The 23,645-nt window shown below is 35.5% G+C and overlaps 2 protein-coding genes across 4 annotated transcripts; one reads left to right on the forward strand and one right to left on the reverse strand.

Annotated features, from left to right (window-relative positions):
- The first annotated feature begins 13,181 nt into the window (after positions 1-13,181).
- Positions 13,182-19,536, forward strand: LOC122054159 (guanosine deaminase-like). Its single transcript, XM_042615975.1, has 5 exons — positions 13,182-13,313; positions 14,212-14,271; positions 16,275-16,465; positions 19,038-19,142; positions 19,228-19,536. The coding sequence occupies exons 1-5, from the start codon at positions 13,298-13,300 to the stop codon at positions 19,414-19,416; spliced, it is 561 nt and encodes a 186-aa protein (XP_042471909.1). The 5' UTR covers positions 13,182-13,297; the 3' UTR covers positions 19,417-19,536.
- A 222-nt stretch (positions 19,537-19,758) lies between these two features.
- Positions 19,759-23,025, reverse strand: LOC122054133 (probable polygalacturonase). Of its 3 annotated transcripts, none has more exons than XM_042615968.1 (7): positions 22,506-23,025; positions 21,603-21,920; positions 21,340-21,460; positions 20,980-21,154; positions 20,795-20,865; positions 20,485-20,690; positions 19,759-20,232 (listed from the first exon to the last, which is right to left on the reverse strand). In XM_042615968.1, exons 1-7 carry the CDS (start codon positions 22,518-22,520, stop codon positions 20,023-20,025), a joined length of 1,116 nt encoding a protein of 371 aa, XP_042471902.1. In that variant the 5' UTR covers positions 22,521-23,025; the 3' UTR covers positions 19,759-20,022. The 3 variants fall into 3 exon arrangements, with proteins under 3 accessions (XP_042471902.1, XP_042471900.1, XP_042471891.1); XM_042615966.1 differs by having other exon boundaries at positions 19,759-20,690; positions 22,506-22,597; positions 22,685-23,024; XM_042615957.1 differs by having other exon boundaries at positions 19,759-20,690; positions 22,506-23,022.
- Positions 23,026-23,645: the final 620 nt, after the last annotated feature.

Raw genomic sequence — 23,645 nt, forward strand, 5'->3', positions numbered from 1 at the left:
GCTAAAAACTAAATCAAGAAGAAAGGAAAGATATATGGACAAATACTTAAGAGTAAGTGGACTTGCTATAACTGTGGAAAGAAGGGTCATTTTGCTCGAGATTGTATTGAGCCTAAAAAGGTATATCCATCATTATCTTCTTTCCATGAGCATTATGTTGCAAGTACAGTATTGTTAGCTGATTCTTATCCTGTATGGATTGTAGATTCAGGAGCAACGAACCATGTAGCTCATGATCAAGTACATATGTGGAGTACCATCAGGTACCAGCTGGCAACAAATGGATATATATGAGAAATAATGTAAGAACTAAAGTCAAAGGAATTGGCACTTGCAAGCTCAACCTACGTGGTGAACGAACCTTATTTCTAAATGATGTCTTGTATACTCCTGAGATTCGACAAAATCTGGTTTCCGTCACTTGTCTTCTTGATTTAGGTTATTGTATAAATTTGTATAGTCGTTGTGTGGATCTTCGAATTAACTCTGTGTTAATTGGGCATGGTTATATAACAAATGGTTTTATGGTTCTTGATGTAGAACCAAATAATAATGATGGTTATTTTTCAAACATTACTCTTACCAGTAATGTTGATGTTAATGATGAAATTTGGCATGTTAGACTATGACATATAGGACAAGAACGAATGAATAGATTAGGTAAGGAGGGCCTTTTAGGCACTCATGCTAAGATTAACTTGTCTATATATGAGCATTGTCTTGCTAGAAAGGTAACTAGGAAACCATTTGGTAAGGCTATTAGGGCTGAATCACCATTGTAATTAATTCATTCGAATATTTGTGGTCCAATGAATGTGAAGGCAAGAAATGAGAGTTCTTATTTTATTATATTTATTGATGATTTCACATATTTTGGTCATGTATATTTGATCTCTCACAAATTTGAAGTATTAAATTGCTTCATTTACTATATGAACGAAGTTGAGAATCAATTAGAATGTAAGTTTAAAACCTTGCGCACTGGTCGTGGAGGTGAATATTTGTCTGATCTGTTCAAGACAATGTGTAATGAGAAGGGGATTATTAGACAGCTAATTATCCCTGGAACTCCATAATAAAATGGGGTTGCTGAAAAAAGAAATAGGACTCTTCTTGAAATGATTAGGTCTATGATAGCACAGATTAATTTACCAATCTCTTATTAGAGAGATGCATTATTAGCTGCAGACTATATACTTAACAAAGTACTTTCAAAGTCAGTTTCATCTATCTCACATGAACATTAGATAGGCAGAAAGTCATATTTGAGTAATCTGAGACCTTAGGGGTCAGCCGCCTACGTTCATGATAAGACTCACAAATATAAAAAATTATGACCCAGTGGTAAGAAGTGTATCTTTATAAGGTATTCTGAGTCTAAGGGTTATGTCTTCATTGGTGAGCGATAAGACGGAACCATCTCTAAAATAGAATCAAGATATGCTACTTTTTTTTAAACTGAGTTTCCAACACGAGGTAAAGTTGATAAGACAATCCCTCTATATGAGATAGAGGAGGAGGATAATGTTTCTTTATCAACAAATCAGGAGATGCCTGAATCTAGTCAACCTAGTTAAAGTGATTTGCCACTGAATGAGTCAGTTTCTCAATAGTCTAACCTATGAAGAAGTAGTCGTCAGATTATTCCTTAGAGAAGATTTGACATTGAGAATGAGACATTGATGATTCTCCTAGTTGACGATGAGGAACCTCTAACAGTTGAGGAAGCTTTGAGAAGCTTAGTAAGAGAAATAATGGAAAATTGCAATGGATGAGGAGATGGAGTCAATGAGAAAGAATCAAGTTTGGAATTTAGTTGATCTTCCTCAAGGCTAAAGAGTTATTGGGAATAAGTAGATTCTCAAAATAAAGAGGAAAGCAGATGAATAAGTTAATCGATACAAAGTTCGATTAGTTGCAAAATGATATACCCAATTAGAGGGTATTCATTTTGAAGAGACATTCTCTCCAGTTATGAAGTTTGTGTCAATACGTGTCATCCTAGCTATAGTAGCATAATTTGACATGGAATTACATTAGATGGATATAAAAATAGCTTTCCTTAATGGTAATCTTGATGAAGAAATCTATATGGCACAACGAGAAGGTTACGTTACTGAAGGCCAAGAAAATAGTATGTAGACTTAAGAAGTCTATATATAGACTAAAGCAAGCATCAAGACAATGGAATATAAGATTTAATGAAGTTATTTTGTCTTATGGTTTCGAAATGATCAATGAGGATCATTGTGTTTACCTAAGAAAGGACAAAAGAAAAGTTTGTCATTTTATCCTTATATGTTGATGATATGCTAATAGCTGAAAGTGACATAAAGTGTGTGATAGAAGTCAAATCCTGATTTTCATCATAATTTGACATAATAGATATGGGAGAAGTAGAACACATCTTAGGAGTGAAGATTATTATAGATCAATCAAAAAGGTTTTTGGGTTTATCTCAAGAAGCTTATATCACTAAGATGCTATAATACTTCAATATGTCATATTGCAACATTGAATAAATATCTATAACGAGAGGTACTGTTTTGAGCAAAAGTATGTATCCCAAGACTCCTAAGAAATAGTTGAAATGAAGAAAAATCATATGCTAGTGCTATTAGTAATTTAATGTAAGCTATATTGTGTACTCGTTCTGATATAAGCTATGTTGTTGGCTTAGTTAGTCATTTCCAGTCAAACCCAGGATGAAGACACTGGAAAGCGGTGAAGAGGATATTCAGATTTCTCAAAGGGATAGTAGATTATTGCCTCTATTTCTAAGGATCATTATGAGCCTGAGTGACTATACAGATGCAGATTGGGCAGGGTGTTGGTTGCTACTCGGAAAACCTATAGGTTCCACTGTACAAAATTTTTGTACAAAGGTCTGAACCTTTTCCTAGCTACCATGTGTTCTTTTAAATTAAATTTTGGATCGCCTGCGGAACTTTACACGTTTGATCCAAAACTTAATCTATTTGTTCTTTTAGGTTTTGACTTGGATCTCCTGCGGAACTTAACACGTTTGACCCAAGTCTCCTTAAGTTATTAATTCCATTAAATATTAATTTCCATAAAAGGTTCCCAGTACTGACGTGGCGAGGCACACGGCCTTCTTGGATATGGGAGCAACCACCACCGACTAGACAAAACCTTTAATAGAAAGCTAATATTTAATTTCCTAAAATAACTTTAGGTTAACCAAAGAGAACAATCAAATCACAAGGAAAAGAAAGAAACAAAAGAACACAACTTCGAAAAACCATATTCGAAACACTAGAACGTAAGCCTCTTGTATTTGGTATTATTTCCATAAATAACTAGCATGATGCGGAAATAGAAATTACTAGTTATACCTTGTAGAAAAACCTCTTGATCTTCTACCGTATTCCTCTTCTTATCCCGGACGTCGTGTGGGCGACGATCTTCCGAGACGAGAACCACCACGCACCTTCTTCTTCTCCAAGCAAGGTTCGGCCACAAGAAGAACCACCTCCAAGGAAGAAGAACTTGATCACCACCAATACTCCAAGGGATCTTCAAGATGAGGCTTCCTCCTTTTCTTCTTCTCCTTCCTAGGTCCGGCCACCAACAAGAGCTCCAAGAGATGTATGGTTCGGCCACCAAAAGAGAAGAAGGGAGAAAGTCTAGGGCCGGCCACAAGAAGAAGAAAAGAGAGAGAAAAATAGAATAGATTTGTTAGCTTTGAAGCCTCCTCTACCCCTCTTTTATAATCCTTGGTCTTGGCAAATAAGGAAAATTTAATAAAACTTCCTTAATTCTTTTGCCATGAAAAGGAAAAATTATTTAATAAAAATAATTTTCCTTCTCCAATTTATTTGGCCGGCCACACCATAGAATTTCCAAGCAAATAAAATTTTAAACATAAATTAAAACTTCCTTATTTGCTTCCGGAAATTTATAAAAATTTCTCAATAATTTTTATCCCTTCATGATTGGTTTATAAAAAGGAAATTTAATAAATTAAAATCTTTCTTTTAAACATGTGGATAAAAGAAAGTTATCTCTAAAAATTAAAATCTCTTTTAATCTACAAATAAGGAAAGATATCAAATCTTTTCTTAATCTCTTGTAGAAACTTATAAAGAGAATATTTAATTTTAAACTTTCTTTTAAATCATGAACATGATTTAAAAGGAAAGTTTTCTTAAAATTTAAAATCCTCCTTTAATCAACAAATAAGGAAAGATTTCAAATTTTAAACTCTCTTTAAACATGTAGATGATTTACAAATAAGGAAAGTTTTACCAAAATTAAAACCATCCTTTTAAACTACAAATAAGGAAAGAGATTAATCTCTTCTCTTAATCTTTTAGAAAGCTATAAAAGGAAATTTTAATTTTAAACTCTCTTTAAAAAACATGATATCCACATAAGAAATCATTTTAATAAAATCCTTTTAATATTCTAGTGGGCCACCTAAGCTTGGGACCAAGCTTTGGCCACCAACTTAACTCATCCACTTGGTCTTGGCGGCCCTAGCTTGGGTTCCAAGCTAGCTTGGCCCCCATTTGATGGGTAAGAAGGTGGGTATGCGGTGGGTATAAATCTCTATATACTAGAGGCTACGATAGGGACCGAGAGGAGGAATTGGTTTTGGTCTCCGATAAAATTAAGCATCGCCCCTAACACACAACTTAATTTTATCAATAATAATTCATTCCACTAGAGAACTATTATTGAACTACCGCACCAATCCCAAATTACATTTTGGGCTCCTTCTTATTATGAGTGTGTTAGTCTCCCTGTGTTTAAGATAACAAATGTCCACTAATTAAGTAAGTTACTGACAACTCACTTAATTAATATCTAGCTCCAAGAGTAGTACCACTCAACTTCATCGTCATGTCGGACTAAGTCCACCTGCAGGGTTTAACATGACAATCCTTATGAGCTCCTCTTGGGGACATTCTCAACCTAGATTACTAGGACACAGTTTCCTTCTATAATTAACAACACACACTATAAGTGATATCATTTCCCAACTTATCGGGTTTATTGATTCATCGAACTAAATCTCACCCATTGATAAATTAAAGAAATAAATATCAAATATATGTGCTTGTTATTATATTAGGATTAAGAGTACACACTTCCATAATAACCGAGGTCTTTGTTTCTTTATAAAATCAGTATAAAAGAAACGACCTCAAATGGTCCTACTCAATACACTCTAAGTGTACTAGTGTAATTATACAGTCAAGATAAACTGATACCTAATTACACTACGACCTTCTAATGGTTTGTTCCTTTCCATTTTGGTCGTGAGCTACTGTTTATAATTTATAAGGTACTGATAACATGATCTTCTGTGTGTGACACCACACACCATGTTATCTACAATATAAATTAATTGAACAACTACTTTTATCATAAATGTAGTTATTTGACCAATATGATTCTTATTTCTAGATAAATGTTTATACCAAAAGCTAGACTTTTAGTATACACTCTAACACAGGGGACCTTGATGGCAGAAAATCTACATCTGGCTATACCTTCTTGCTGAATGGTGGCGTCATCTCATGGAATAGTAAGAAGCAGGCTTGTGTAGCCTAGTCGATAATGGAAGCTAAATATGTGGCTTGTGCAGCAATTGTGCAAGAGGTTGTCTGGCTAAGAAAATTCCTAAAGCATCTAAAGATTGCTAAGGGCAGTGGAAGACCTGTTACCGTATACTGTGATAGTCAAGTTGTTATAGATTTTTCAATGATTCTAAATATCACAGCAAAGGTAAGCATATAGAAATTAAGTATAATTTTGTAAGGGATATTATTGACAAGAAAAAAATAGTTCTTGAGTACATCCCTATACGTTATATTCTTGCTAATTATTTTACTAAATCATTGACTAAAGAGTCATTTCAAGGACATGTGAACTCTTTGGGACTTCAAAGAATGTAACTTATTATAAAGATATTTTGATAAATAAAAAATATCATGATCTATTTAGTCTGTATGTCTTTGTTATATTTAAAAAGAAAATAAGTCTTGATAAGCATGTTGGCAAATTGAGATTGGTCCACTTACATGGACAATCATCTTTATTTGTTAATTATAAATAGAGGTAAGACCGTTACTTATGGGATAGCTTATGTAGCTGTGAAAAGAGACATACCTATAAGTTAAAGTCGCTTGGATAATTATGTCAAGATGAGATCATTTATGTAATAATTGGAGTAAATGTACCCGCCATTTACTGAATCTGCTTAAAGCTATATTGTAATTCATATATTGGATTCAGGATTAGACATTAGGTATGTCTAGATTGAAATTTGTATGATATTAAATTTTGGGAGAAACGTGTGCTCTTTTTAGTAAAGAAAATAACATCGTAGCATGTGATTCATACCACATGTGTTATGACGACAAGAAGGGTAGTAGGAGAATGGATCCCTGCATCTCTACTATGTGAGCCCCTTGAAATTATAAGTTAATCTCAATCATACCCTAAGTAACTATTTAGCTATCTACTTGAAGTTCTGATCAGTGTCTGCTACTTTAGAATGTTTCCTATTATCTATGAATGATTCGGTCTATGGAGCATAACTAAGAAAGTAACTGATTAGAATGAATGGATTCTAACTAAAAAGGAAGATTAAGATTAATTTATATATGTGACATTTATTCACTAGTACTAGTTATATTTTTAGCTCGGTACATAAAATATAATTATGAATAATTATGTTGATTGGAGATGGTAAACATGTTCTTGACATAATAGTTATTATGAGGGATTAGAGATGTTCATATTGATGTAAATATTTTAATCTAAGGTAAAGGTAAGTTTTAATGTCTCTGATTCGTTCTATAAAGCAGCTATGTAAGGTGTAACAATCTTCTTAGCGATAAATGTTCATATGTTTGCTGTGACATGAACCATTTTCCCTAAAGTATAGATAGAATGTTTTTATTTGGTCTTTGTGACTCATTATTTTATTCTGGTCTTCGTGACTTGATCGTCATATAGCATGTGTGACTTATTTGGTCTTTGTGACTAATCAATGTTTTGCTTTAGCCTTTGTGATATGATCATCCTGTAGTCTATGTGACTGATATGGTCTATGTGACCAGATAACCTTTATAGATTGACTTGGATGAGTGGGGAGATGTTAGAAATCACTACATTGCAAAAGATTTGCAACATTTACATTGAGGAGTTGATTGGTTCATCTCCGTCTACGTATATTGTGATTAAGAGCCATCAAAGCATCGGTTACAAACCGATGCTTTCTTATAAATTATGTGTCCAAGAGATCGCAGAGGCAGGGAATCATGGAGATGATTGCAGGCAAAGTGAACATTTGGGCAGCAGAGGGATTTGGTTTGTGAAGGTCGAAGAGCTTTTCAATTCAGTTTCGTGGTCGCTCTTCCGACATCAAGTGGTGACTAAGTTCATCTCGGGAGATCACTGTGAGTTGTTTACCGTTTTATTTTATATTTGTTTCATGCTATTAGATATGACTCAACGTGGGCCTGATCTCCTAAAAGAAAAAAAAATAGAGGTTTTGGTCATTCTTGTATGATTAGTTCAATATGGATGTTGGCATGATTGTAGTTCTAAAAAAGAAGAAATTTGGTAATGGGGGAATAATTCTTCTTCTTTTTTATCCCTTTTCGCGCTGCCGCCGAAGTGTCATTTCTCTCAAGAGAACTTGGATTACCGTTATTTTAGATGTGAAAAATCAAGACTAGGTTTTGGTCTTCGCATTCGTAAGATTAGAGATAACAATATTGAGTTATCCTTAATGTAACATCGCAAGGAAGATTTTGATAGACCAAGTACATTAGGGATTCTTTTATTTATCACTGAAGGTTTTTTTCTACAATCTCAACCCCTGTAGAGATTCTATATTAACTTAGGTATGCAATATCGTTTGTCCTGTAGATGGCTCTATCCTGGAGTTTGTTCACTTTTTCTCTGTTTGACATCCCGGAGAAGTGATCATCCCTTTGTTTCTTTTCTTTTTTTGTTTTATGAAGTCAGTTTCTTATTCCTCATCTTTCTCAGTCGATCATAAATTAAGTAATTTACAAGTTACAACCATATATAAACTATAAACCTGATTTAGTAGCTTTGAAAATGGATAATTTTCTCAATTTATGCCTAGAATTAAATAAATCTTTGGATCTTTAAGAGATGGGGTTTTCCTGATGTGATGCATGATAGAAAGGATCGAGTGGGACTAGAGGCAAGAAGGAAAAAGGATGTCAATTTCTTAACTTTGATTCTTCTATCTATCAGATGTTTTTATGACCACTTGCTGGATCAATTGTTGCATCACAGATCATATTACTATCTTCTAAATCTCCGAGTGGTTGATAACTTGAATCATAGTTTCAATGAGTTTTAGATACTTTATGCTGCTAAAATGTTTCCTAGAATATATTAATCATGCCTAAAAATACGTATATCAATTTTATCCACTAACCCATGGGTGTCTTCCCTCTATTTCAGACTCTGGAAATGCTTCAAGGGAGGGAACTTGTTCTGCAATAGAGCATATCGCTTGAGCTTGACAGAACAAAACAGTTTATCAGGGAAAACAACAGACAAGGTTGGTTATCAATTTTCTTGATTGTGTTAGAGAATAAAGTATTTATTTTATAATTTCATTCGGATACAAAAGCAATATTGTAATCTTAGCACATCATCATGTCGAAGTGACTTTGCAAAACTCTTGGGATCCCAATGCCTAACTCTATGTTCCAAATACTACACGATGAAGTAAAAATTCTCTGCTTTTTTTTCTTTTAGGAGTTCAGGCCCAATGTGGAGATTTTTTATGATTCTTTCTTGTTATATGTTATCATCTCTGAAAAGTTGAAATAAATAATGAATAGCATATTTAAACTTTTTGCAATCCCATAAATTCATAAGAACTGAAATGGATACAATTGGAACTTTCTAGGTTCATCAGTGGATTTTGACCGAGAGCTCCGATTGCATCCATTTCAGTTCCTATGAATTTTTGATGTTACAAGGAGTTTAAATATGTTCCCCATTGTTTATTTCAACTTTTCAGAGGTTTTAAAATGTAATAAACAAGAATCGATAAAAACATCCATGTTGGCCTAATATCATTCCATATTAGGCTCACGTTGGATAATATAGTTTTCTATTGCAATGCATGAAAAAAAACAAAGATAAATAGAACAGACCTACTTGTTAGCAATTGCTCCAAGTTGACTTCCAGTTAACAATTGCTCCAAGTTGACTTCCTTTAGAACGATTATGGAAATATTGCTCAGACTCCTCTCTGGAGACCTTTTCAACAGTTCGTTCAACTCTAACCTGCAAATATGATAAACAACTTGTGAAATGAATCCAACCAGATGAAGTGTCTCCTTTTTAATAAAAATATTTTTTTCCTGCAAAACATCATATTTTCAAACTGCATATAGATAATACTTGAATTTATAGTTGACTAAGGAAGTATGCTTATGTTCTAATTTTGTAGTAACTAAATGTCAAGTTCAAAAAGCAAGAATCACATCAGCAAAAGTAATGACTAAAAAAATCCCTTCTCTAATATATAGGAGTCTACCTTATGTAATTACAATTCAGAGTCACGTGATCCTAATATGATTTCATATTAGGTTCACGTTAAGCTTGATATGATTTCATATCAGGTCCACATTGGGCTTGATATTAAATCATATCATGCCCAACGTGTGCTTGATATAAATTAGTTTATGTTTTAATTAGTTTTTTTGATAACATTTCAACACATTTGGTCAAAACCTACTGATGGACCTAAAAATCTCATATTGGGTCCATTTCAAGTCTTATAGATTTTTGATGTTGTAAGGAGTCCAACGGTGCTGTCCATTGTATATTTTGACGTCTAGAGAGATATTGAAATGTTATTGGAAAAATCAGCAAAAACATAAACGTGAGCATAATATGATTCCATATTAGGCTCACGAAGTTATGATTAAACTGATTTTTTCGACCAACATTTCAACATCTCTACAGAAGTCAAAATATGCAATCGATGATACTGTTGAGCTCCTTGGAGCATCAAAGATTCACAAGACCTGAAATGAATCTAATCTGAGGTTTTTAGGTTCATCAATGGACTTTGACCAAAATCTACTGATAAAATTAGAAACCTTATATTGTATCTATTTTCGGGTCCTGTGAATTTCTGAAGTTATAAGAAATTCAACGGTACCATTTATTATATATTTCGATTTTTTTAAAGGTATTAAAATATTATCAAAATAAATACACTAAATTCTAATTCAATTATACTTGCATGTGCGTATCGTAAAGAGAGATGAAAGAGAAGAGATGAGAGGAAGGAAAAGAGCGGTGGTGTGGATTCAAGAGTGGAAAGGAAGAAAAAATTTACATGCATGAAAGAGAGGGGAAAAAAATAACGAAATGATAGAATGAAAAGAGTAAAAAATTAAATACATCTTTTGGGTCAATTAATAAATATGAGTACGTCTTTTATAAATTATCATAATTCTTTTATATGTTTTTCTATATATTTTATCATTGCATTGTACGATAGAATCCTATTTATATCTTACTCAAATATTAGATTATATATTCTATCGTACTCGCCTCTATATTTGAATCGGAAAATCTCAATACTTAATTATCAGATTATTTAATCGGTCTAACTTTTTTTCCCATATTCTCTTCGTTGGAATTGGATTGAATACTTTAGATGAGAGAGAAGATTCCTGAATTATTAAAAACTATATAATTATTAAAGAAGTCCGGAAACGTGGATCATAAAAAAATAAAAAAAAAGGACAGAGCATTATGAGTAGATAATCATAAACGTGGAAAATTCAAGAAGAGAGGTTGATTCAACTAAAATTATTATATCCTACTTTATTTAATCAATTACCTACCATGTGACGTCGATCCCATTTATATATCATATTACATGTTCCATGCATTTTGTTAATTTTTAAAAAAATTTAAATTGATTAATTCTGACTTATTAATTCGGCCCATAAAATTTTTTAATGATGACCCTATAATACACTGTAATTGGAATTGAAACTTTATTTTTTTTTAATTATCTATCACCATTGCCATGTACGGAATCATATGCTTTTGAAAGACTTCATAAAGGTCCTCTTCTCCCATCCATGAATCTCTATCTTCACCTACTAAATAATTAATTTAGGACCCCATTAATTAATTAATGGTCGACTAGAATAAATGATGCCTAATATTTTATTATGATCCAATATAAAAAAATAATTAAATATTTAATTTAATGTATATATATAAATTATTATAAAACATATTTATTTTAAATATTAATTATAGTCAAATGACTAGAGGAGCGAGGAGGAGGATAAAAAAACTTTCGAAGGTATACATTCTTAGAGGAATTAATTTTTTTATTTTATTATAATAAAATAAGTTAAACGGAGGAGGTAAATAATAGATGGTCACGATATAAAAGAAGGCATGCTCAAATGTACTAAATTTTGATCTTAATATTTTATCATATCCCATGTGATTCTGTCTGAAAATATGAGGGTGGAAAATTAGGGATGTAGTTGCTATGCTCACTGGCTGTAGAATGCACTCCGCTCTACAAAATAAGCAACGTCAGTGCCGAGCCAGGTATTGGGTTCTCGACGTTCGCCTTCTGACACTTGAATCACTCCGACGCTCGAATCAGTCGCCGAAAGTGTAGAAGGAAACAGAGCAACAGTAATGCAAGCGCAAACAGTAATCACGCACACCTCCGCCGAAGATGAACGCTCTTTTATATAGAACTCTGGTGGGCGATGTGCACGCTCCTTGAGGCATGGGCACGTTCTCCAATATGTCCTATGAAGAGATCTGTCAATAAAGTACTTCTGATACTATATCTTAACAGGGTATGTATATCCCTGACAAGACAATAGAAGCTTCCATCGTACGATCCACCTGTCGCTCATGTCTCATGTCAGCGGCACTATCTCCGATAAGGATATCAAGAGATACGACAATGGTCCTACTGCTTGGTCGAGTAGAGTAGTCGCTCGGTTGGGGCTCTTCCGTTTCGTTAATGGTCAGGTCTCGCTGCTTGGCCGAGCGGTATAGCCGCTCGGTCGGAACTCTTCCGCTCTGTCAGCTTTAGAGAAATGACAAGAGTCCCGCTGCTTGGCCAAGCTGAGTAGCCGCTTGATAGGGATCCCTCCGCTCTATCGATCTCAGTTGCTCTTTCCTGCGATGACTGCGCAGTAGCATGTCCTCCCCGTTCGGACAAGCTCTCCGATGTTTTTAGTGTCCTGCTGCTCCACACTGAGCATCAACTGTCTTACCGTATTATCCGAGCTAGACGGTTGATCCACCCAACCACTTATTGCCCGACCAGCCTTTGTAGCCGGCCTCCACTCAACCACCGTAGGCGAACCTTTTGGCACGTTAGCGTTGATCATCTTAACTTTGATCTCCATCTGTGCCGAGTGGACTCCCTCTATCGCTGCATCACCATGTCTTAACCACAACCGCTTGAGGAGAACGTCAATGAATTGACTCGTGCCCTAATTCAACTTGAATTCATGGAGTGGTTTCTATCTTTTGCCGATCCATTGCTATCTCAAATATATAAATAATAATAATAATAATAATAATAATAATAATAAATAATAAATAAATAGAAAAGCATTAGGCATTTGCTATCCCTTGCACACTTCTTCCATTGAACCCTCTTTCTTCTTGCCTTTTCCTGCCTTCCTATCCCTTGCCTAAGTTCTTCCAGTTGAATACTCACCCCATTGCCTTTTTCTGAGACAGGATCTCCTTGATCACTTTTTGTGGTCCAGGGGATATGCCACTCGCATTTACGGTCGGATCATAGTCATGATTCGATCGCAAATGATTGTGATCTCTTCTTGGGTTCACCGTTCCCACTAGGTTATAATTTTTGTTCGGAGCAGGCCGTCGGAGGTCACCCGGAAAACACTCTCGCTCGGCACCCAGTAATCTGGCTATTTATCCACCACCAAATGCTTTCGGGCGACCTCTGACCGTCTGTTCCGAACAAAAATTATAACCTGATGGGGGCGATAAACATAAGAAGGAATCACAACTATTTATGATGAGATCACAACCAAAATTTGACCGTAAATATGAATGATACATCCTTTAGATCATAAAAAAAAAAAGATCCAGGAGATGTGCTCCCTTCTTTTTTTGCCTTCCTATCCTTGCCAACCTGTTCCTCTATATATACTGCCATAGGGCATTCGCTATTAGCCCAACTTGGTTTAAGGATTTGAAGAAGAGCTCGTTTGCCTACTCTAATTTCATGGAAGAAGCGCAAGGTGCGGCTGAATCATGTTTCTTTTATTCGGGCTGCCGTAGCCCTGTGCTCGGATGTTGGGTTCGTTTGAGATTTAAATCCTTGATCTTTGTTCGCTTTTCACGATCGGTTACGAATCGCAAGTGGCCTCATTGGAGATCCCGCTGGGGATCTTCCCGGAAAGTCGCCGCCTTTACGCGGAAACGATCGATTTTTACGTCTCGTTATTGTACGCCTGCATCGTCTGTCGAGGCCATCGGTTGATACTGAATTTTGTCGACAGTTCTGATTCTGATCGAAATTCTTCCCATCTTACCGTTCCTAGCAATTGGTCTTAGAATTCATCGTTTTAGCCTCCGCTTTCGTCTTCTTTTTCTTAAAAATCAGCCCGGTAAATGAGATTTTTTATTATTATTATCTGGTATCTGTAAAAGATTTAGGCCCCTTTTTTGTAATTGGTAGGTTCTATTTCAGGATATATATATATATATATATTTTTTTTTTTTTTTACTTCAATTTCCGCTGGTTTTTAAATCCGGTGCTTATTCTAATTTCTGCTCTGAGATTTGAGCTTTCAGCGACATAAGATATTCTGTGAATTGTTTCCTATACCCCACGGTGTGTTTAGGTCACCCAGATTTCAACTTCTCTGGTTTTCATGTCCATTATAATCTAAAATATAGTGGTTTTCAATTTCCAAGTTTTATTTCGTTTACCATATGTTGGATTTTTGACTATGTATATACTTAGGCATCAATTACTTAATTCATTAGGGGTGAAATTGATTTTTTTTATTTTTTTTCTTTCTGTGGTGTATGGTGGGACTGCATCTTTTTTCACTGTCTACCACTTCCACCCTAGATCTTATGTATAATTAGTTAGGTTGTTGCTTACTATGCTCATTTGCATTGTGGTTTCAGTGGTGGAGTCAAAGGACGGGACCATCTCTGTGGCTTCTGCATTTTCAGGTCATCATGAAGGTAATTGAGTAACATCATCTTTCTATAGTAAAATGGAGGACTATTCGTGCTCTCCTTTTTTTCTGTTGTAGTTTTTCTTTTGAAATAAAATACATTGTATAGTTTTGACTGACCAAAAGGAATTATGGAGAAATTGAAGAGATGCGTTTAGATTGGATTGTAAGAGGAATTATGGAGAGTTATGATAGGAAAGAAATAATAGAAGTTGAGGGAGAATGGATCTCTACCGTTGTGCATACTCTGATGAAATTGAGTGGAAAAAAATGAACCTAATTCCTCTTCTTTCCTCTCTGTTTAAGAAGATACTATAAGCGAGGGAATGCTATTATTTTGCTTTCTTTTCTTTTCCTCCTTTCCTTTCCTTTCTTCTATGCACGAGTAAACACAACATACTAGAGGAGACTTTAATGTTAATTAATTAAAGGATAACAGGTTAGATGGAAATGAACTTAGATGATAAATAAGGAACCCAATCCCTCTTCTTTCCTCTCTGTTTAAGAAGATACTAAGTGAGGGATTGGGATTTGTTTTCCTTTATTTTCTTTTCCTTTTCTTTTTCTCCTTTCCTTTCTTCTATGCACAAGTAAACACAACACACAACAGGAGACTTTAATGTTAATTAATGAAATGATAGCAGGTTAAATGGAAATGAAATTAGATGATAAATAGTTGATGGGAGAATTTGGGATTAAATATAATAAATTTTACTGAGTTTTTCCCTATTTTTGACAAAATGCAAAGGGAATTATGGAGAAACTGATGAGATGTATTTAAATTGGATTAAAAGAGAAATAATGGTGGAGTATGATAAGGAAGAATTAATGAGTGTTGTGAGAGGATTGATCTCTATGAGAGGAGAATGTGATGTTAGTTAATCAAATAAAGATGGATGGATGGATTGGAAATAAACCTAGAGGATACAATAGGTAAGTGAGTGAATTGCGGAGGGTGCACACAATGGTGTGAGCATGGTGAAGGTGGTGTGATGAGAGGAGGTAGAAGGGGGAGGAGATGTTGTAGAGGAGGGCCTAGTGGCCCATGAGGGTGGGGGCAAAAGAAGATTCAAATGTTCACATTCACAGTCGTTGAGATCAGGATCGTTCAACCATTACTGCCATACGATGACGAAGAATATGATACGACAAGGGGAGGGGAAGGTGGGAGGATGAGGATCATTGCAGCAAGGGCTTTGAGATCCATGAAGGTGGGATAGGACAAGATGTCAATGTTGGTAGGAGTTGAGATTGAGGGGTATTCAACCAATGTCACTTTGTGACAAGAAAAAAGTATCATGTTTGATCCACTGCTTAAGGCTTGTTATTTTTATGGTCAAAAGTAATTTTACTTTTAATGGCCAAATTTAAAATATTTAATGCTTTTTTGTTCTTACATTGTTTTTAAAGGAGGTTGATTAAAGCACGAATGTTGGATTGGTAGTTTTTTTTTTTTTTGAAAAAAAAAATACTCTCAGATTAAAAAAATGCTTTATTCAGCACAAAAAAAAAAGATAAACATGGAGGTCATGGTGACAATAAAGAGATGAGAACACAAGAAAGTTTGTAGAAAAGGAGAATGGAAGAAGGATAAAAGTATCACCTAGTTAAAAAGTTTGCATTTATATTTGTGTAAGTGGTCATAGACTCATAGGTGAAAAAAAAATGATTGTTTTTATCAAACTTGCTCATAAATGATCATATGGAAGGATTTACAATGATCATATAAATACTTTCTAGATAAATTAGTATGTTATTTTTAAATATAATTAGATTTTGATTTAACATTTTCAATAATTTTATATTAGTTTAGATTTTATAATTTACCGCACATCACACATGTTTATATTATTTTGTATTTCTTCTTTAGGCCATATGATACATAATATACAAGGAAAGATTTTAGTTAGTAGCGTGTTATTTTTTCACTTTCTTTCCGTTACTTTTTTTATGAATCTTTTCTTCTCACCCCATTCTTTTTTTTGTGTATTATGGTGTTGTTTCAAGCAGTTGTCCAAGATAGAGATCATAAATTTTTATCAAAAGCTGTTGAAGAGGCATATCATGGAGTTGAATGTGGTGATGGAGGGCCTTTTGGTGCAGTTGTTGTTTGTAATGATGAGGTAGTAGTAGGTTGTCATAACATGGTGCTGAAGCACACAGACCCTACCGCTCATGCTGAGGTCACTGCAATAAGAGAGGTAAGAATATTAGATGGTTTAAACTGTATACTAATTCTTCAAACTATTTTTGCATACTTGGCAAAGCTGAGTCACATATTCAGGTCTATGCTATCCAATTCTTTGCTTATATTTCGTATGAGAAGCTAATAGCTCACTAGGATTTCTAAATAGTACAACAAAAATGTCAACATTATCAAACATCCACAAACAGTGAGCAATTCCTAGTATTTTGACATCATTCAATTTGGTTATGTTGACACGCTACTATGTATGATTCTCTCAGCTGGTAAGTTAGACTTTGAATTGTTTTGTTGGCAGATATTACTCACTGTGTTTTAAATGACATGCAATCTACATGTTTCTAGTGATGAAAAACAGTAGGTCTTTCTTAGGCTAATGCAAATAGGTTAGAACTTGGTTTTTCATTAAAGGCTAATGGACCTTGCTAGATGTCAACGATTGAGTTTTTGGAAGCTATTGATAGTCAGCGGATCAACCTTTTTCCTTGAATGACATCTTTTAACAAAAGAAATGCATAGCTAATTATGTAAGGCATACTTAAATGATTTCCTTTCATCTCACCATTCAGGCAGGTTACATAGCTGATCAACTTTTGGCAGTCTTATATAGTTCCTCTGAGATAGTAAACATTGGAGTATCTCAAATGGTACACAAATTGTATAAACAAAATAAAACACCAATTTAATTTCTTTATTTTAATTTGAAGTAACCTCCTAATAGTATTATTTTTATTTCATCATTTATTCATTATCATTTCATTCTATTTGTCAGATGCTCTTTATCTAAACATATGTAGCCATAGGCATGATACCTATATGGTCTCTTAATTTTCACTATAACTAATTTTCTTGAACAAATCCTACTACTACTAGTGTTGCAACCCAATCTTAGGAGGGTGGGGAGTCTATTGCAAAGGCAACAAGCACAGATGAGGTATGCTCCTGGCAATCTTATAGGATACCAGGGGGAATGAACCAACACACATACTGAAGTAGAAAATGTATACAACAACCAAGCATTATCCCACAAGATGAGGTCGGCTAGCTCTATCTCTTACTATATCATCATCTATACTTAAATGTATAATTGGAGTAAAATGCCTTGGATAGTTTATGTGCATACTCTTAACAACAAGATGCCTTTTGATGGGATTAGTTGAGTTTCATATAAGAACTCCATAATTAAGCATGCTCAGTATGGAGCAATCCAAAATGAGTGACCTTTTGGGCTTATTGTGACCTTGTCTGGGGAGGGCAAAGAGCAATTGTCAAGGCAATGAGCTCAGACAAGGTGTGATTCGTAGTTGTCTTCTAGGTTACTGGGACAATAATGAACTGAAACACAAACTGAAGCTGAGAAAGTGTGATTGAGCCACAGGAGTAAAATGTCTTGAATAACTTAAGTGTGTACTCTCAACAACAAGATGCCTTTTGGTGGAATTAGCTGAGTTCATAAGAGCTCCATAGTTATACATGCTCAGTGTGGAGCACAGTTCCTAGTTATGCCACCTAAACCCACAATGTACAATGTCAAATCATTCTTTCTGATTAAGTACAATTCTCTGGTAATGTAGGAAATGGTGGAGGAATGTTCTCATGTTGGCATGAAAGAATTACTGATTTAGGTTGTTGTCTCTTTGCATGATGGAAAGATGTCTTTTATAACTTGCAACTGTCAAATTTAGTCTTAACTCATGCACTTTTACAAAATACAAATGGCTTTTGCATCACTCAGATATTCAAAATACTGCAACCATCTTTGCTAGGTATAGATACAAACGAGTCTAAAATAAATTTTATAAAGAAATACTCAATAAAAAAATGGTTCATAGGTGGACACATTGTCTGAATGATATAGGCATATAAATAAATTTAATAAATGAACTTGTGAAATTTCTTTTGAGTTATGATCATAGTAAAGTCATTTGTGCACCTTAGTTTTGTTCTATATGGTGAATTATTGGCTAATAAGGCTCATAAGCATATACAGGTGAGCTACTATTAACTTGAGTTAAAATATTTTGGTCCAGTGGTCGGGTTATACACATCAATGGTTAATTCTCTAGTTTATGTTGGTTAGCCATTGGTACCAAAGCAAAGCTAATCCTGGCATGGCATAGTAAGCTATTGCAAAAGGCTGCCTAAGTGATGAATATGGTGCCACTAGACCTGGACTTCAGCTTTTATGGGATTCCATATCTCGTGTGGGTAAAGATTATAAGATATTAGTTTAGTCCCATTTGAAGAATTTGAGGCAAATAAATAAGGCATATAGGCATAGATGAGTGAATTACTTTGAACTTGGGTTATTTTGTGTCAGTCTAGTTAATGGATAGTTCTCTCATCTATGTTCGATTTTGGGTTGTGACAAAACCATATTCTCAGTGCTGAATGGAAGCTTTCTGGAGTGCTTGCTCACTGTACCCTTCATGTATAAATTAAATCTCAATTGCTAAGTAATTTGAAATAACCTTGGAAATAAGAATTCATCTATTGATTTAATCAACAAGCATCGGTGACTCACCAAAAACTTTCAAGGTAGTTTTTCACATGGTCTGTTATTATTTCAGGCCTGCAAAAAGCTTGGGAAGATTGAACTTTCAGATTGTGAGATCTATGCTTCCTGTGAGCCTTGTCCGATGTGCTTTGGAGCAATTCACCTTTCGCGAATTAAGGTGGTCATTGGTCTTGTATTTTCTTTTGAACTTTTTAATCTTGTAAAAAATTTTGCTCATCTGGTTTTGCTTCAACCAAATGTAGAGGCTGGTCTATGGAGCAAAAGCAGAGGCTGCTATAGCTATAGGATTTGATGATTTCATTGCCGATGCTCTGAGAGGCACCGGATTCTACCAGAAAGCTCATATGGAGATCAAACAAGCTGATGGCAGTGGCGCCGAGATTGCTGAACAAGTATTCGAGAAGACCAAGGAAAAGTTTCAGATGTATTAAATATATATGCTACATTGTTTTCTGAATCGCCCTGCTGTATGCAAAATAATCAACAAACTTTGTGAATACTGATTGTCTTCTGTTAATCAATTGATATTCAAGTGGATGAGCTTTCATTTATTTCTTTAATGTTTTGGTGATGTTGCACTATTGTAAGCCTCTACTAGCTAAAGATCCACAGCTCTTTTATTGCAAACTAAGATAAGAGTAAATGCTGAAACACTTATTCCAAATTTCAGCAGTAGAATTTTTGATCTTTCTTGCAGAGTGATCCAGTCAGTTAAAATGTTGTTATTAGAGAACATTTGAAGCTTCGCCTTTCCAAATTTTGGCCAAACAAACTAAGAAACATGGGGAAAAATTTGCCATTTTTTTACATCACTCCTTCACTCGTATATAATCATAAAATTGAAACAGGCATCGACTTTCACACGGGCAAGAAGACCTCCCTGCACTTTCAACTTTTTTCGATCTTAAATACATTACCAATCTCAGCTGAAGGCTACACACAAATGTCGGTCCATGAACAAAACAATCTCTTTGTATCATACTCTGTAAAGAACTGAACATCCTGTTGCAGATTAAGGTTTCGATTGTTTACCGAATTCAAAGAATTTGCACCAGATTGCAATGCTCTAAATGCTCAGTTGTGTAACAAAGTGATGCTTGATAGGGATTTTTGAGTGCTTCGCATGATTCTGGAGAAACCGAGTTAGAAAAGCCTTCAATGTAAGAACAGTTCCATGGAGATTTTGAGTTGACAGAGAGGTCCACATTCGATAAGCAAATGTTGCTAAAGTTAGCCCCTTGAATACCCTGCAAGAAGCCAGCAACATTAATATCTGTTCCTACAATGTCTTCTATGGTGATCATGTCGATAGTTGGAAGAGTGTTTGGATCATAATTGTCATCCGGGTGCTCTCCATATTGTCCCGTTATACCGATGGCCGTCTTAACGCTGCTCATGACGACGTTGGAGATGTGAATGTACTTGACATATCCTCCGCGCCCAGGGGATGTTTTTATTCTGATTCCATACAGGGAGTCAAAGAGAGAGATGCCATCTACCTGCACATTTGAAATGCCACCTGACATCTCACTGCCAATAGCAATCCCAGCACCAGAATGAGCTGCACCAACAATGTGTCGAATGCTGATGTTGGAACTTGGGTGAGCAAAGGCAATGCCATACTCATCCCATCCACTTTTGATGACGATGAGATCATCGCCGGTGTTGATGTAGCAGTCCTCAATGCAGACATTATTAGATGAATCTGAATTATTAAATATAGTAAGTAGCTGAAATTGATTATAATCAGCATTATACTTCAAACTGATACCCAAATCAAACTTTCAAGCCATAGGCTTTTCAGTTTACCTGGATCTATCCCATCAGTGTTTGGTGAATCTGATGGCGCAAGGATTGTGACATTTTGGATGAGAACTTGGCTGTTAATCCAGTAAAAAGTCTCAAGTCTTCCCAACGATGTAAACCTCCACTCGTGCATCATCGACCGAAAGATGCTAACAAGAGAAACAATTCAAATCATAGGAGAGACATACCTGCAATACACAGGGTGGATGGCCCAAAATGGCGAATCAGTGAAAGTAAGATTTGAGATGACCACTCCAGTTGAATACATCAGTTCTATCAGATGCGGCCGCGTGTAATCGAGAGTGTCATTCCTGAACCAGTCCCACCAAACACTGCCTTGGCCATTAACAGTCCCATTGCCACCTGCAGCAAGTTCATGCTTAAATCAGCTCAATTTTTTCGAACAATGGTGACATTTCGGTAAACTATACAATGTAGTAGTTTGTAACAGTATAGTAAACAACAAGAATAGATGGAAGCTCAGCTATACATAAAACTCTCATTGATACTAAGTCGAGGGACAAACTTCATTTGTAAAGTATGCTCACCTGTTATAATCACATCAGTCAAGTTAGATCCATGAATGAGGCTCTGATGCCTTGCGCCTGGTAACTCCCTACCGCGGCCATACGATGGCAATGGATCAATGATCGGCCAATCAACAGGGTCCTGTCGAAAGGCAATTTGGGTTAATTAATTCCAAAACAGAATGCACAATGTCACACCAAGGCAATAGACGACTTTGCATCAGAATTTGGCTGATTACACTACTGATTTCTGTAAACGCATCTTTGTAGAAGGTTTAGCTCACCTTGGACCCGATTATTACAGCATCCTCATCCAGTGAGAGAGTCAGATGGCTGATGAGACTAAAACTCCCCGTCAGCCACTTCCCAGCAGGCACAAATAGCTGCGCCCCGCCCTTATCAGCAAATGAATGGAGGTAGAAGATAGCATTCTGAAATGCTTTGGTGTTTAGTGTGACACCATCGCCTACGGCACCGAACTCCGTCACGGTGACACTGTGAGGCCTATAAGTGCTCGATCCCATCTCCTTGCAGTATGAACTGGCCATTGCAGTCCATAAGAACTGGCCAACAGTTGCAAGAACCAGAAGAATTCTTAATACCTGAATGAAAATTTCATAGGTCACTTGGATGCAATTAGTAATACAATAAGGCCTAATGCATGCCATTTTTCTATGCTCCAATTAGCTACTAGGAGAATTCAAGAGCTGATTGGGCAAAATCAACTATACAAACCCTAGTCATATTGTAATATACAAGCAAGGCAGGTTTAATTCGACTTGGATTTTTCATCCTTGAGTTTCCAAAAACAAGAAAATAGATAGTTTGTGATAAAGAAGATAAATTCTTAAATCATATCAAGGAACAGCAATGGGGATCGGGCAATCCTAAAATAATAAAAAAGTCATCTGGTAACTTGGATTTGCAATGAGTTGAACTATAAAGCTTCAGTTAACATTTTTGTATCGAGAAATCCAGATAAGGGATGGATCTGATCTACATAAAAGAAGAATTATTCCTCGAGAAGATAATATAATTATTTGAAGGTAAGAAGGAGGGGGAAAAAATCTCATCTTTCAGAACGCAGATCAGGAAGATCTGGCCACTAAGTTGCAGCAAAGGAAATAAAACTCAACAATTGACGAAAAGAGTTCTAAGAGCAAAGCAAGGGCAAGAGAAGGACTCACAGCACTCGTCTTCATAAGGCCAAGGCTCTGATCTCCACAAACACCAAGAGGAAATCAAATAGAAAGCACCTTCCACACTAAAGGCACAGAAACTGGAAGAAAGAACGAAGGAACAACAAAAAATAATTAATGACACACTAAGTCCTCCAAAGAGAACCAGGCAAGTCCTTGTCTTCCACCTTTTGTCTTCCTCAGCTCTCTTTCCACTGTGAGTTCGCGCAGACCAGGTTGGTAACAGAGCTAGTCACGGAGGGCGGAAAGCCCCAGGGAATCAACTCAAATCAATCAATCCACTGACTGCTGGGAAGTTGGTTGGGCATTCTCATACTGTGCGACGCGTGCAATGCAGCAACAGGAGGTGGTGGCATCCGAGTGGAACCGCAAAAACTGGGGGAGAGGGCAGCGTGCAGGCAAACAGAAGAGAGGACAGAGAGAGAAAGAGAGAGGGGTCGAAGGGTCAGCAGCTTGTACAGGAGTAGTCTAGCTTTGGCTCTTGGGATTCCATTTCCATGGCGGAATACGGAACGCCCGTGAAGAAGAGGGTGGTTGAGAAGACGTCAATGCCCATGTCTCTGTCAATCCATCAATGTCATGGAAGGGTATCTTTTGTCATCTTGTCAAGAATTTAGCAGCTCGCAAAGGAAGGATTTTTAGAGCTTTTGACGACCCCCTTTAGTTTGTAATTTCTTCTTTAATTTTATATGTACTTAAATATTTATTTTATTTTATTTTATTATGAGGCATTAATTTATAATTATTTTATATAGCAAAGATTGAATTAGAGTCTTTCTTAAAAAAACCTGATGTTGCAAGAGACGATTGAAGTGTTAATTACTTTTAGATTCAAATAACTAAACTTATTTCATATTAAATCAAATTGTATGTCTTGTTTACAAACATTATTATTCTCTATTATTTTAAGAATTTTTAATACAGTCGAGGTATAAAATAACGTTTCACTAGCTCATGTGACTAAGATTCAATATTATTTACTCATTTATTCCCATCTAATGTTAAGTTGGTTACTATGAGATAGAATTTGTTATAATAGATAGAGGTCGATTTCTAATAAAGTCGAATGAATATTCTCCTTCCTAGTGGCCAACTATATATTCTTGATTTATCTCATCACATATGATT

Source organism: Zingiber officinale, chromosome 1B (genome assembly GCF_018446385.1).
Source record: "Zingiber officinale cultivar Zhangliang chromosome 1B, Zo_v1.1, whole genome shotgun sequence".
Taxonomy (NCBI): Eukaryota; Viridiplantae; Streptophyta; class Magnoliopsida; order Zingiberales; family Zingiberaceae; genus Zingiber; species Zingiber officinale.

What these genes read in the sequence shown, in the direction of transcription:
- LOC122054159 (XM_042615975.1), top strand. An exon ending in ATTTTCAGGTCATCATGAAG is followed by an intron (nt 14,272 to 16,274) that starts GTAATTGAGTAA and finishes TGTTTCAAGCAG; the next exon opens with TTGTCCAAGATAGAGATCAT. An exon ending in TTCACCTTTCGCGAATTAAG is followed by an intron (nt 19,143 to 19,227) that starts GTGGTCATTGGT and finishes AACCAAATGTAG; the next exon opens with AGGCTGGTCTATGGAGCAAA.
- LOC122054133 (XM_042615966.1), bottom strand. An exon ending in GACTGATGTGATTATAACAG is followed by an intron (nt 21,155 to 21,339) that starts GTGAGCATACTT and finishes AACTTGCTGCAG; the next exon opens with GTGGCAATGGGACTGTTAAT. An exon ending in CACTGATGGGATAGATCCAG is followed by an intron (nt 20,691 to 20,794) that starts GTAAACTGAAAA and finishes TTAATAATTCAG; the next exon opens with ATTCATCTAATAATGTCTGC.